The 14,264-nt window shown below is 64.9% G+C and overlaps 1 protein-coding gene and 1 long non-coding RNA gene across 2 annotated transcripts; one reads left to right on the top strand and one right to left on the bottom strand.

The window, feature by feature from the left end:
• Positions 1-1,643: 1,643 nt before the first annotated feature.
• Positions 1,644-6,297, bottom strand: LOC149124489 (uncharacterized). Its single transcript, XR_016212666.1, has 3 exons — positions 3,750-6,297; positions 3,039-3,094; positions 1,644-1,869 (listed from the first exon to the last, which is right to left on the bottom strand). It is a non-coding gene; the product is annotated as an uncharacterized LOC149124489 (long non-coding RNA).
• A 1,422-nt stretch (positions 6,298-7,719) lies between these two features.
• SOX1 (SRY-box transcription factor 1) lies at positions 7,720-13,090 on the top strand. The gene has a single exon (XM_070048557.2). The coding sequence runs from the start codon at positions 8,937-8,939 to the stop codon at positions 10,071-10,073; it is 1,137 nt and encodes a 378-aa protein (XP_069904658.1). The 5' UTR covers positions 7,720-8,936; the 3' UTR covers positions 10,074-13,090.
• Positions 13,091-14,264: the final 1,174 nt, after the last annotated feature.

Here is a 14,264-nt window from a genome sequence, read left to right as displayed (position 1 = left end):
ATTTATTATAGAACTTGTTGGGTATTGTTCGCGCCGCACAAAAGCGTTTCATTGTGCCGAGGGAGCCCCCTCTTTTCCAGACAGAAACAATAACTTGAAATTGTCTTTAAAGTCTTTTCTATCATTAATAAATTTCATTTTCTCGCCTCTCGCCTGCAGTGTGTGTGTGTGTGTGTGTGCGCGCGTGTGTGTGCCGGGGAGTGTGCGCGCCAGGCAAGGAGAGGAGCGCGTGCGAGCGGGGCTGCGCGTGTGAGTGTGCGCGTGAGTGTGCGTGCGCGGGGCGCGCTGCGGGCCGGCGCCGCCGGGAACTGGACCGGGCGTGCGGACCCGGCGGGCTGCCGGCCTCGGAGCGTTGGCGGCGCCCGCTCCGGGGACCCGTCGGAGCTGCGGGAGGAAACCACGTAAGTGCCTCCAACTTGCGCGGGGCCTGCGGGGCGGGGGCTCGCTGTTCCCGCGGCATGCGGTGTGGGGCATCCCCGCAGCTTTCCAGCCTGGGTGGGTCACAGGTGGGGAGAGGTACCCTTGGCGTGCGGGACCCAGTTGCGGTTTGCGGTGTTCGCTCCTCCGCCCCCCAGCCTGGGCTTTTTGGATCGGCCGCCCAGCGCCTTTCTGCGGGACTGGGCAGGGGGGTACCGGAGAGCTTCGCGGCCGTGGCACTGCCCTCCCTGGCACTCGGGCCAGCACGGCCCTGCGCCCCCTCCTGCCCTCGCCAAGACCCAGGCCCCTTCCCGTGGCTGCTCCAATCTGCTGTGCGCCGCTGTGCGCGCCAAGAACTAAATCCTCCGGTTGGAATTAGGTTTTAAAAATTAACACGTTGCAGCGTGTGCCATTTAATGAGAGATGTTTGGGGCGAAGAATCAATTTAACTTTGACTGACCAACGGACTCGGCTGTGTTAATTCTCCCACCAGAAAAAAAAAAATCAATGAGGCGCCAGCCCCTGACAGCCGCTAACGCCTGCGGACCCGGTCCGGGCCCGGAGCCTGGAAGCCGAGCGGACGCCTAGGTCCCGCTGGGAAGGGGAGGGCGCCCCGGGGGGGGGGTGACCTGAGCTCCTTCTGCTGAGCGGCCGCCCCAGTGGGGTAACCCCAGCCTTGCGGGCTCATCCGCCCTCCTCCAGCGAAATCGCACCCTGCGGGCTTCCCTCGGCGCCGCCAGGAGTGCCGCGGTGCTGGGTGCGCGCAGCCGGGGTCGCCCCCGCCAGCCTCTGCCCCCTCTTTCCCGTGCTTGGAGCCGCCAGTGGAGAGCAAGGGTCACGAAGTTTCGGAGGTGAAACGGATTTTCGGCGGTAGCCGGTGCAGGGCGGGGCAGGCCTGGCGTCGCTGGCCAGGGCTGGTCTGGACCAGCCGCCTCCTTGGCAGGAAACAGGTGTTTGAGTGTGATAGCGGCCGCCAGGCAATTAACCCATTAAAAGCCTGATTTCGTGCAGGACGCGGAGGCTGCTCTTGGAAGTGCCTTTGTGAAAGGCAGGGCTTGGGGGGACGGCGCCCACGGCGCCCCAGTCCAGAGGCCGGGAGCCTGGTTTCTCGCTCGCGCCGGATTGGAGAGAGGAGTTCCCCTTGGTCCCCCACCCCCACCCCCACCCCCGGGGACAGGCCCTTGCCCGGCTCTCTGGCCTGCTGTGGGCGCCCTCACTTGCCTTCTTTGGCTCCACCGGGTTTCCTCCACTCGGCGCCTCTCCCGGCTGGGGCGAGGCTGGCCGGGTTGCTCTGCCTGAGTAGGGAGGCAGCCAGGGGACGCCACGCGGGTGCAGGAGGATGCACCCGGATTCCAAGCGGCCCCTGCTCGTGTCCTCATTGTCACTTCAGGGGTGGGGTCGGGATGGATGAAGGCTGGCGCGGGAGTCAGGCACACTGGGAGGAAAGGAGCCCTGTAGAGAGAGAACCCCGGGGGGCAGGCGGGCAGGCAGGCGTGCCTGCTGTGCCGGCCTCTCCCTGTGAGCAGGAGGCCAGGGAACCCTGCATTTGGGGCTGCCCTGGTAGGAGGCAGGAGGTCAATGCCCTGCATGTTCCCAGCTGAAACCAATTTTAAGGGATCAGCAAAGACTGAGCCCCCACCCCTGCCTGTTTAGGGACCCTACCACCCACCCCCCCTGGGCAGGGCCCTTTCTCTCTCTGGTCCACTGAAGCTCCCTCTATCTCATGGACACAGTACTCTACCCAAATCCGCCGCCGCCGCTCCTCTGCAGCAGCCGGGACCCTGGCGGTCCCCAGGCCTCCACCCTGACCGAGGTCAGCCTGATTCCCACTGACGGGTGCCCACATGTCCGGCAGCCAGCCAGCCAAGGGACCCTGCATCCCCTCTGGTCCCCGACACCCATGCCAGAGCCTGGCACTCTCTCCCGGGTCCGCTTTCCCAGCTTGCTGCTTCTGGAGTAAGCAACTGGGGGAGCTGCGAGGGCCCGGAACGGTGTCAACGTGATGTTTTAATCTCATTGAAAAGTGTATTAAAGGGGGAGATGTAATTTGCCCGAGCCGCGGGATGAAAGCAGCGGCTGGAGTGGCGAGCCTTTCTCTCGCGTGAACCGCGTGTCATGTTGATATGGAAGCCTGTGCCAGCCCTTAATCTGCCATAACAGGGGTGGCCCGGGAGAAAAAGCGTCTGATTCCACTTTATTTCTTTTCATATAGAAATCCCCGCGACTTGTCTCCTTGTGAGTGACGCCTTTTCTGTGTGGGGCTGGCTAATGAGAGAGAGAGGGTGGGTGGGAAGGGCCGGGGTCCTTGCACCTGCAGCTGTCTCTGCCGTGCCGGGACCCCAGCCTCGAACTGCACTGGCTTCGTCTACCGGCTGGAGGAAGACGCCGTCCCAGCGCCTTTCTCCTGCCTCTCCGGAGCAGGCCTGGGGCACGGTGTTTACCGGCCAGGGGCTGGGGGTTTGCTGCGCCAAAGCAGCTTGCCCGATGCCCTGCGTTCTAGGAGTTCCAGGAATGTTTATGTTCTGCCCATTTGAATTCGAACAGCTGCAAAACCCCCGATATTCAGACGAGTTTGATCTTGGGCCGGATTCTTTGCCATATTTTAGGAAGAAACAAAATACCTCCTGCTCCCACGAGGCTCCTGCTTCTTCCGACGTCTTCGCAAGCAAAAACCAGCCTGCATTAGGAAATCATAACTTTTGTACAATGTAAAAAGGTGTATTCAAACTGTTAATTACCGGGGTTTGCGCAAATGCAACTGTAGCACTGACCCACTTAATGTTGCCTTAATTACTGACAAAACAAGAGGAGGCTGGATCACAATACAGTGTATTTATCTTCGGGGAGGATACGGTGCTGACGTAGTTCAACAAAAGAGCAAGAAAAAAAAAAAAAACCCTGAGGGGAGGACATGTGCAGAAACATGAAAAGTACACAGAAACCGCGTTCTGGAACCATTCGAGTTCCCATCGCGGGAGCTGCAGAACCCCAAACCGCCAAAGCGCGGCGGGTGCACCGGCTCTGCCAGGCAAAACTTCCGCGGGGCCTGCAGATGCACGCGGCGGGCAGGGGGCGGGGGTCCGGATGCGCCGGGCAGAGCGGGCTTCCTGGGTGACTCGAACCCGCCTCCCGCTGGGAACGCGAGGACACCCTCCACCACCGCGACCCCTTCGCCCGTTCCCTCCCCGGTTCCTTTGCAGGCCCGTTAGCGGCTTTGGAGAGGAAGGGGCCGGCCGTGCGGTCTCGGGTTCTCGGCCTGCCGCCCATCCAGGCCGCTGAGCACGAGGCCGGGACTCCCGAGAGTGCGGGCAGCCTGCGGGGCCCGTAGGTACCTGGGAAAGGTGGGGGCCCGGGCGGAACGCGTGCCTTCAATCGCGCCCGACGGCGCCGCGGACCGCACGCACTTATTGGGGCTGGGTGGGCCCATCGCGCAGAAAGGGCGCAGGGGCGGGGCGTGCAGGGCAGGTGGGGCTGCCTGAGACCCTTCCCGGGAAGTTTCCCGCGCAGGGAGGGCGGCAGGAAGAGCCGGCGCGCGGCGACGGGGCCCGGCGACCGCCCAGCCCTGCTCGCTCCGTCTCCCGCCGCGGCGCCCCAGAGCGCCCACGGCGCAGTGGGGCGGAGGGCGAGGCACCCCTCGCGTCCCGGCGTTCTCCTCCCCTTGTCTTCTCTTTCATTCATAAACCTGGGGGCTGCAGACGCAGCCTGGATAGACTGCTCCGCCGTTAACCCAATTACAGAATTCATCAAGAACTGTGTTGAATTATCTCTTTCCATACAGTATCAGCATTAGCCTAATTAAAAGCTATAATGTCTGATATAATGATTAAATCGTTAGCGCTGCTGTGGCGAAGCAATATTTTGTTTTCCCTTCAATTAGCAGCTGATTGAGGTTTTCAGAACAGGTCAGCTGTGAAATTTGAATTATATGTGTGAGTACCGCTCACAGGGCGAGCCCCTACTCGAAGCTCCGAGGTTCTCCAAGCGCTTTTGCCCGCGGGGCTGGGAGGCACACGACACGCGCGCACACATACACACGCACAGCACGCTGTGGGAGCCTCCGGTGTGCACGCGCGGCGCTGCCCACGAAGCCTTGGCTGCTTTCGGGGGACAAGGAAGGACTTGACCCGCCCTCGTGCCGCAGGCGCCACCACAGCAGCCCCAGAGCCGGCCTTGGTCTCCGCGCCAGGAGAGGCCTGCAGGCTGCGCGCAGCCAGGGGTCCACGGGAGCATCCCCTACGACGCGGAGCACGCTCCGGGGGCCACAACCGCGCGCCATCCTCCCACCCGCCCACCCCGACGCCCCCAGATGGAAACAGCTCCTCGCACCCTCCAACTAACGCCTGTGCCACTTGGGCTCATGGGAGTGCATTTGGGAAACGCAGGACCCAGCTGGTTCAGGGCCAGGGCGCTGAGACGGGAGCGCTCTCGCAAGAGAGACGAGCCGCCCCCGAGGAGCCCCCTGGCCGCAACCCCCGGGCCGAGCCCTCGAGCGGGATGTGTGGCCGCACGAGGCAGGACTGGGGGCAGGTGTCTCCGCGAGGGGCCGCGAGGGGCCGCGAGGGCGGCGGCCGCCAGCAGACGGCGATCGCGACCCGCGCCGCGGCTCTGACCGCAGCACCGCAGCCCGGCTGCTCCCCGGCACGGTCGCCGCGGTCCCCGCTCCGCGCGCCCTCTTCTCCCGTTGGCTCAGCTGTGCGTTTACGCCTTTGCGCTCAAGCTCTGCCCGGTCCTCCTCCCCCACAGGCCCCCTCTATTCGCTCATGAAAGTCCTGTCTGGGAAGCAGAGGGCCCCTAGAGATCTGTCATCCTGGAACTGCGGCCACAGTTCTTTGGGGGACCGGCCTGCGCCCCCTAGGAAGTCCCCCACAGGTGGCCTTAGCCCTCCAAGGAGGCCCAGGAGCCGTGGGAGTGGGGCGAGGGGCACATCCCTCTGGGAGACTGTCCCCAAGGCTGTGTCCTTGGACCGCAACTCTGTCCACCATTGCCGGCAGCAGGAGGCAGTCGTAGGTGCCCCAAAGCTTTCGTGTCAAGGTTGTTAGGGGCAAGGGACTCCACACACCGGGATCCCCTCTGCTTCCCAGGTTTGGGGGCGCAACCGCGGACGGGGAGGAAGCTTGAATTTGTTACCCACCCCTAGCAGCAATCTGAGTCAGTGCTGTTGGTTCTGGTTCTGTTGCTTAAACACAGCACATACATGTGCGTGTGCGTGTACATGTGTACAGCTTCCTGGATGATGGCTTGGGTCTGAGTTCTTTCAGGCTCCTGATCGCAGCTTAAATCAGAGAACGAAGGCATCTTTATCCGCGTCTCTAAGAGCAGAGGCACAGGGAAGCTCTCCATCAGCACCGAAACCCACCCCTGCCGGGCGGGGGTGGGGGGGGCGGACTGGGTCTGACACCACTTGGAAACGGCTCAGGCAGTCTCCAAGTCCAAGTCTGGCCTCTGGGAAGAAAGGTGCTGGGCTCCAAGGGGGCCCCTGCCCACCGGGGTGCGGAGGGAGGAGATGTCTTTGCCTTCTCCTTTAAAGAGAGCCCACAAGAAATCCAGGCTCCGTTCGCGGTCGGTGGCAGGAGTTGGTGTGCACGCCGCAGCCCCCGGGCCAGCCTAGAAGGCACCCAGAGGCCTGGCACGGCGCTCTGCCCGCTGCCTCCCTGGCAGGGGCTGTGGCTGCCAATCAACCATCGCCTGGCAACAGGTTACACCCGAGGCTCTGGCCGGCTCCTTCCGCGGGCGGGCACCCCCAGCGTGCGTCTCTAAGCTGGGCTCCTTAATAACCAGATGATCAGGCAGGAAGCCGCGCGCTGCCCTCCTGTTCAGATGATCTGGGAAGCACCGGTAACCGCGTATTTGGAAACAATTTTCAGGACTATGGCAGAAAGAAACAAGACCATTTCAAAGTCAGCCCTCCAACTCCCGAACAGCATAAAGCATTCCTGCAAAGCGCTCCGGAGTGCAGGGTGTTTATACAATAAATTGCTCCATTGATATGGAAAATAATGTGCCAGGCCTGGTTCATACAAAGCATTTTCAGGGGGTCTCGGCCTATTTAGTTTAAAATCTAAATTGAAAAGCAGAGGAAAGAAATCTTTCAATTGCTAAGTGGATAATATACTTTATAATTTGTAAACCATTTTCTTTATATCAGTCTTGCTGACTTTCGCTAACACACTGGATCCCACCGCACACCCATCGCCTCCTAAATTATCAGAAGAAAAATGGGTCTATAGCATTCTTAAACAATACTCCTGCACCTTTTTTGTTCATTCACAATGCAACTGATATTTGCAGGTAGTGCAGGAAACAAAGACTTAACAAACTCGATTGGCGAAATAAGAAGGTAGCTGAAAATCGAGTTTACAACCTAGATATTTAGTGAAAAATAAATATGAAACTATGTTTCTTTCCCAACATAATTACATATTTTGTGATGAGTTTACTGCTCCGCGCTGAACGCCCTGAAATGGAAGCAGTTCCATCCGCAGAAGTCCCTTCGCTGGGACGAAGCAGCCATCCCGGTCCCGCGCGCGGACAGCGGTGGTCCTGCGCCTGCGGCCGGCAGTAAGGCCAGGGGATTCGCCGCTCGGGATTTTGTTAAAAGCCAGAGTAAAAGCGAGGAGCCCCAAGTTGGCTGCCCGGCTCATCACCGCCATCCTCATCGTCACGTGAGACTCTCTGTAGCTCCAGGTCAGGCCTGCAGCCCTCGCTCAGCAAGCTCTCCGCTGCCGGGGACCAAAGCGCTGGGCGCGCGGTGGTCTTAGAGGGAGGTCTGTGGGCCGCTCGGGTTTGTTCTGATGGAGACCGAAGCCTGCGCCCGTAGGCGTCCCGGGTCGCAAACACGCCAAGGTCCGAGCCGGGGGCCTCGAGTTTGCGCGGCGCATGGCACGGCCTCTGTCGCCCGAGGCCAGGCCCCACGGTTCAGTTCGGTTCGGTTCTGATGGGCCCCGGGGGCAAACGGCGCGGGGAAGACCCGCTCCGGAAAAGCGTGGGCTACACCCTTCTCTGGCGACCTCCGAAAACTTTGGCCACTGTCGGAGTAGCTGCGTTCCAGAGGCGCTGGCTTGCAGCCTCCTGCAGTCTCCCGGGAGTCCCAGGCTCCCCGAGGCTGCTACACCGACCACCCCCTGAAGCAAGGTCAGGACTGCGGCCAAGGCGAGTGCGGAGCCAGGCCCCCTACCTGCGCGCCCCGGGCCCTGGGTGGTGGGGCCTGGGCTGAGCACCCACAGCTGGGAAGACAGGGGCGGGGTGGGGGTTGGGGACGCGCCGCAGGGCCTCCGCACAACCCGCGCTTCAAGCCCCCCCTTGACCCGCCCCGCTCGGTCCCCTCCTCGGCACCCGGGCCGAGCCGAGGCCAAGGTGCCGGCTCCGTCCCTAACTCGCCTTCCCCTGCCAGAGCAGAGCTGGCGGGCGGGGGTCGGAGGAGGAGGAGGAGGAGGAGGAGGAGCTGCTGGGTCCCCGTGGCGCGCATTTAAGCCCGGCCCGGGGCTGTAGTCCTCACCCCACCCCCACCGCCACCCCCGATTCTTTCTTCGTCTTCGCTTTTCAAGCCAGTCGTTAATCATTCGGAGCGCGCGGGCGGGGAGCGGCGAGGAGGGCGAGCTCCGGGTTCGCCGCGGCGCGCGCACGCAGGAAGCCGAGCGGCCGCGACCCCCTCCCGGGCCTCCTTCCCCCTCCTTCCTTCCCTCCGCCCCGCTCCGCCGCCCGCGCCCGGTGCATCTACTCCCTCCCCACGTCACTCGCCAGCGCGCCATGCAAATCACCGCCGCCGCCGGCTCCCATTGGCCGCGGCGCGCTCATTTAACGGCAGCCCGGGCCCGGCGTATGGCTGCTGGGCCCCGCACGCCGCCGGCCCCGCGTGCGCCTCCGCTCCGAGCGCACCGCCCCGGGCAGGCAGCGGGCAGCCCGTCCCGGGCTCGTCGGCCCCGGCTCTCTGGTGCCCTCGGCGCGCCCGCGCTGCTGCCCCCGGCCCCCCTGCGCGGCCCCCCTCCGCTCCCCCCCGCGGCACCTGGGACCCGCGCACGCCCAGCGCACGCGGCGCGCCGCCCTGCTACAAGTTGCGGCCCCGGAGTTGAAGGCCGCCGAGGACCGAGCGCCAGAGCAAGGAGGCAGCGGGCGCACGGCGGCGGCCGGCGAGCGAGGAGGAGGAGGCAACGAAGCCACGGGCCGGGCCCCGCACCCTGCTCCCGGCCCACAAAGTGGCGCCGCAACTTGGCCACGACTGCACCTGTTTGCACCGCTCGGCCGAGGGCGACCACGCCGCGGCGGCGACTACGGAGACCCTTGGCCGTCTGCCTCCTGGGCGAGCGGCTCGTGCGCTGGCGAAACTGTGCACCTGCGGGCCGGACCGGCGCTGAGTGCGTGTTCCTGCCTCTTCTCCGCTGTCGCCTCCCCTCCCCCCTCATTCTTCTCTCTGCCAGGCACCCCCCGCCGCCCGTTTGAGCCCCGCTCCGACCGTCCCCCGCCCGGGCTGTCCATGCTCCAGGCCTTCTGCGCTCGGTGCCGGTGAACCAAGAGCCGCCCCGATGTACAGCATGATGATGGAGACCGACCTGCACTCGCCCGGCGGCGCCCCGGCGCCCACGAACCTGTCGGGCCCGGCCGGGGCGGGCGGTGGCGGCGGCGGGGGCGGCGGCGGCGGCGGCGGGGGCGCCAAGGCCAGCCAGGACCGGGTCAAGCGGCCCATGAACGCCTTCATGGTGTGGTCCCGCGGACAGCGGCGCAAGATGGCCCAGGAGAACCCCAAGATGCACAACTCGGAGATCAGCAAGCGGCTGGGCGCCGAGTGGAAGGTCATGTCCGAGGCCGAGAAGCGGCCCTTCATCGACGAGGCCAAGCGTCTGCGCGCGCTGCACATGAAAGAGCACCCGGATTACAAGTACCGGCCGCGCCGCAAGACCAAGACCCTGCTCAAGAAAGACAAGTACTCGCTGGCCGGCGGGCTGCTGGCGGCCGGCGCGGGCGGCGGCGGCGCGGCCGTGGCCATGGGCGTGGGCGTGGGCGCGGCGGCCGTGGGCCAGCGCCTGGAGAGCCCGGGCGGCGCGGCGGGCGGCGGCTACGCGCACGTCAACGGCTGGGCCAACGGCGCTTACCCGGGCTCGGTGGCGGCGGCCGCCGCGGCCGCGGCCATGATGCAAGAAGCGCAGCTGGCCTACGGGCAGCACCCGGGCGCGGGCGGCGCGCACCCGCACGCGCACCCCGCGCACCCGCACCCGCACCACCCGCACGCGCACCCGCACAACCCGCAGCCCATGCACCGCTACGACATGGGCGCGCTGCAGTACAGCCCCATCTCCAACTCGCAGGGCTACGTGAGCGCGTCGCCCTCGGGCTACGGCGGCCTCCCCTACGGCGCCGCGGGCGGCGCGCACCAGACCTCGGCCGTGGCGGCGGCGGCGGCGGCGGCGGCGGCCGCGTCGTCGGGCGCCCTGGGAGCGCTCGGCTCGCTCGTCAAGTCAGAGCCGAGCGGCAGCCCGCCGGCCCCGGCGCACTCGCGGGCGCCGTGCCCTGGGGACCTGCGAGAGATGATCAGCATGTACTTGCCGGCCGGCGAGGGCGGCGACCCGGCGGCCGCGGCGCAGAGCCGGCTGCACTCGCTGCCGCAGCACTACCAGGGCGCGGGCGCGGGCGTCAACGGCACGGTGCCCCTGACGCACATCTAGCGCCCGCGGGGCGGCCTGGCCACGTCCCGCCGCCTCCGCGCTCCTGGCACAGCGCGCGCCTGCCCCGCGGCTCCCGGGGCGCCGCGCGGGGCCTGCGTTCGGATGGAACTTGGGGGTTTTCTTGAGACTTTTTGTACAGTATTTATCGTTCTCTGCGGAGGAGGAGGAGACAGAGTGCGCTCTCTTCGCTCCAGGGGACAAAGACAAAACCGATGGCGCCCTTCGTGTCCCCGCCTCATGCCGACGCCGCAGCCTGCCGTCCCCTCCGGGGCCGCGGAGCCAGGCCGAGCCGGGCCTGACGCGGTCCTGTCGTCGCCCCAGCGCTCTCGGGCCGGTTTGTTAATTTATACACAGATTTTGCCCACCCACCCCCTCCTCGGACGGCGGCGCCACTCTGGGTTTTGTACCACTTTCTGTATCTGCGCATAGCCAGTTTTTGGTTTTGTACCATTTCTTGTCCATGCGTTGTGAGTTTCTTTAAATTTTATTTTATTTTATGTTAGGCGTTGCTGTGTGGGGAGGAGAAATCAGATTATGTACATAGTTTCCTAAAAAAAAAAAAAGCCTTTCTTCCAAAACCGAAATGGAACCCGCCCCCTAAAAGTGCATCGAGTTTTGATTCAATAAATTTGAGAGAAAGCCCGTTTCACCCCATGAATCGAAAACGCGCTGACCTTATGTGCGTGTTTGGCGAGCGCCGAGAGCGGCTGGCTGTGGACGGGGGAGGCAAGCCGTCGGCCCGCGCCGGGAGGGAGGAAGGCGCAAATCCGTGGGTCATCGCGTGGAGGTTCAGAGTCCACACGGAGACAAGGTGGTCATTAAGCTCCTTCCCGCCCCGGCCCTCCACCTGCGGCATTGGCGGCTCCCGGCTGCGGGTTCTGCGCCCGGAGCGCGTCCCCGCAGCCGCGTGGTCCCGAGGTTGAGGGAAGAAGGGGCGAGCCCCACGGCCTTGGGACCAGGCCGAGGCCGCGTGGTTAAGGTTCTCAGTAGACTGCTTGTGGGTTTGGTTCCAGGGTAGGGGCCGCGGCAGAGCCCGGCTTCCCCCACGTCCTCCCCAAGAGAGGTCCGGCAATTTCGCGGTGTTTCCCCCGCGCACAAATCAACCCCCGCTGTCCCCCGCGGGGCCCCTTACTCTCGGCTCGGTGTCGAGGTGGTTGGCCGCTTTCAATTGTTTAATTATATTTTTCTAGGTCTTTGCTGGTACATTTCAGGTTTTTTTTTTTACTGGAATTTAAAGTTTCCTGTAAAAAACTTTGTCTTCAAGTAATCAGCATTAAATATTGCATTTAAAAGTTATACGGTAGCAAACACGTTTTGAAATTAATCACAACGTTAAGATGGAATTATATTTTTGGAAAAAAAATCCCTTTGATCCAGACGGAAGCGTGGGCATGCGGTAGAGTCCCGCACAAGCGGCCCCAGCTATCAGCCCCGCGTGCAGCCCGCGTCTGGGAATAGCTTGGAGAATAATGCTAATCTGACAATTGACATGTGTAATTTTTTGGAGTCATTTTCATAATTTTGCTTAAACTATTCATTCGTTAAAGTGATGGCAGAAAACAAGAAAGGTGTCCGCTGTTAAGAGATAATAAAACCCCTCCCTTTTTTCTTTTTCAGTTTTATTTTTGCTTGTTTTGTTTTTTCTTTTCATGGATTTGAGTCTTGGTGAGCGTTTGGTGGGAGCGGGTCGCGGGGCCCCTCCGGAGGGTGTTGAGAAAGGCTGCGGTGCGTCCCAGGCCGCCCGCAGACCCTGGCGACCAGGAACCCCGGGTTCCAATGCAGGCGTGGCACTGCTGCGGCCACACGCGCTCCCCTCTCGGCAGGAACCCTGGCACTGAAGTCTGGGCTGTCGTCGGAGGACCCGCTCCAGCCCCGGCCGCCCCAGCACCAGGAGGGCTGTCCCTTGTTCCCTGGAGGATGGACGTGGGCCTCCAGCCGTCGGCACCGTTGGTGCCTGCAGCTCCCAACCGCCTGTTTCTTTTTGGCTCTGTAGGTTAGAACCACTGGGAAAACAACGACTCAGTTCAAAAACGGCGGGGGCGTCGTGGTTAGCTGGGCTTCAGCTCGGGAACCAGCCTCCCTGCGGTTCAAAGGCCTGCGGAACACGCTGCGGGGTGCGCTCCCAGGCACCGCTCACGCCCCGCGCCCAGCCAAAACGCAGCCGCGGGCGCCGGCTGCTCACCGCGCACCGTACCGGCTTCTGTCGCTGGCTCCAGTTCTGCCTGAAACTCGCGCAGAGAACTCGGACAGGACCCTTTGGGTGCCTGGGACAAAGTTCGCAAAACTTCGTGCGTGGTTTCCCGGTCGACCCCACGGCGGCGCGCGTGGGCCTGGCTCCGAAGCGGGCAGCGGCACGGTGGGCTGGGAGATGACTAGCTTGCCTGGGGAGCTATGTTTTTGGTTCGGCCTTGTTTTCTCATCTCACTGGCCCCTTTATGGGGCCCGAGACCCTCCCCGGGGCTGGACGCCCTGAAGGATATTTTTTAGGAAAACGCGCGGGTGCTCGTGTCGGGAGCGAGCCGGGCGGCCCGCTGTGTCCCTGTCGTGCGTTTTGGGGAGGAGGCGCGCGCCTGTGCTGGAGTTTCATTTCCCCCGCAAAGCCTGGGCACCGCACACATTTCCGTCTCGGGAAAACTAGTGAATTCGAGAGATCTGTCCCGGGACGTGCGCCCCGGGAGAGGAGACCCGGCGCGGCCAGGCTCCGCTCCCTTTTCCCGGCTTCCGCAGCCACAAGCCGCAGCCGCAGGGTTTAATCCTCGGTAGCACTGCGGGAACCGAAGAGAAAAGCGCGCAGGGTCTCCGCGCAGCGTTCTCCAGCGCGGCCATTTGGCTGTAGCGAGAGAGGCCCGGCCAGCCGGCGGGGCGGGGGCGGGGGCAGGCTCAGAGCGCGGAGGCCCGGCCGGGGGTCGCGGCGCAGGGACCTCTCCCCGCCCCGGCGCTCTTTGCTCGCTCAGCGAGAGGCCTCGGGCCGCCTCTCCCAGCCCCAGGGCGAGGCCCCACGGGGGGCACGGAGCTCCCTGTCCCGCCCTCCCTCCCTTCTCCCCACCGTCCCCATTCCCGGCTGCGCGCCCGCCGGGACCCTGCTCCGCCCGCCCCTGGGACCCTGCAAGCCCGCGGCCCGGCCCTCCTAGTGCGCGCTCCCCGCTCCGCCCGCGCCCTGCCGGGGCTCCCCGCGTCTCACCCGCGCGCCTCTCCCGCTCTCTGCCCCTCCGATCGGCGCCACGGCGGCCTCTCCCCAGCTCTCCCTCGACCCAGCCCCCGGCGCCAAGCCGCCTCCCAGCCGCTTCCCTCGCTCCGCACCGCCCGGCCTCCTCTTTGTCTGCGCCCGCCCAGCGCTCTCCCCCTCCGAGGCCTGCGCTCCGCGCCGCTGCGGGCCCTGCTGCAGCCCCGGGAGTGAGCGCGAGTCGCGGGCGGGAGGGGGCGCGGGGTCGGCGGTCCGTGGCGGGGTGCGAGCCGCGGGGGCGGAGGATTAGGATGGCGGGTGCGAGGGCGCGGGCGAAGGCTCGTGTTTAAGGAGCGCAGGATTAGCGGGGAGAAGCCCTGACCCGAGGTCAGCCGCGAGTCAAACCCTTTCACAACCGGCGAGCGGAACGAGCTGGCCCCGACCGGCCCGCAACAAGTGGGAGCGGGGGCGGGGCGGGGGGCGCGGGGCCCGCCCGGGGGCGGGAGGAGGACGCCTGCGGGAAAGGCCGGCGTCCGGGCCTCGAGCGTCGTCCGGCGGGGCGCGGGGTTTTGCCCACGCAGTGCAGTGCAGTGCGCGGAGGAAGCCGCGAAGTCCCAGGCTGGCCCCAGGAGAGCTCGCCTCGCCGCAGACGCCATGCGGGGGCTCGGGCGTGGGGGAATGACCGGAGGAAGGCGCCCCTGACCGGGGAGGAGCCGCGGCCCCGGCGGAAACCCGCTGGCTCCTAGGCAGGGAGGCACCCGGGCCTCCGCCCCGCCCCGCAGACCGCTTTCACGCAGAGCGGGGCAGGGAGCCCAGGCCCTGGGCCAGCCGCGGTCGGGCTAGGACGCCGACGACGGGCCCGCCAAGGTCTGGTTCCTATCTGCAAAGACTGGGGACGCTACCGCAGGACACGCGTAGAGGCGGGCGGTCCCACAGAGTCCCCGAGGGACCCGCGAGCACCCTGGGGTCCCCTCAGATGGGCGCCGCCCGCCTTGGGCAGCCTTCGGGGCGCCACGGGGTGGGAGAAG

Source organism: Oryctolagus cuniculus, chromosome 9 (genome assembly GCF_051225735.1).
Source record: "Oryctolagus cuniculus isolate XC-2025 breed Fujian yellow rabbit chromosome 9, ASM5122573v1, whole genome shotgun sequence".
In the NCBI taxonomy this organism is placed as follows: domain Eukaryota; kingdom Metazoa; phylum Chordata; class Mammalia; order Lagomorpha; family Leporidae; genus Oryctolagus; species Oryctolagus cuniculus.
This window is presented reverse-complemented; position numbering and strand designations above follow the sequence as displayed.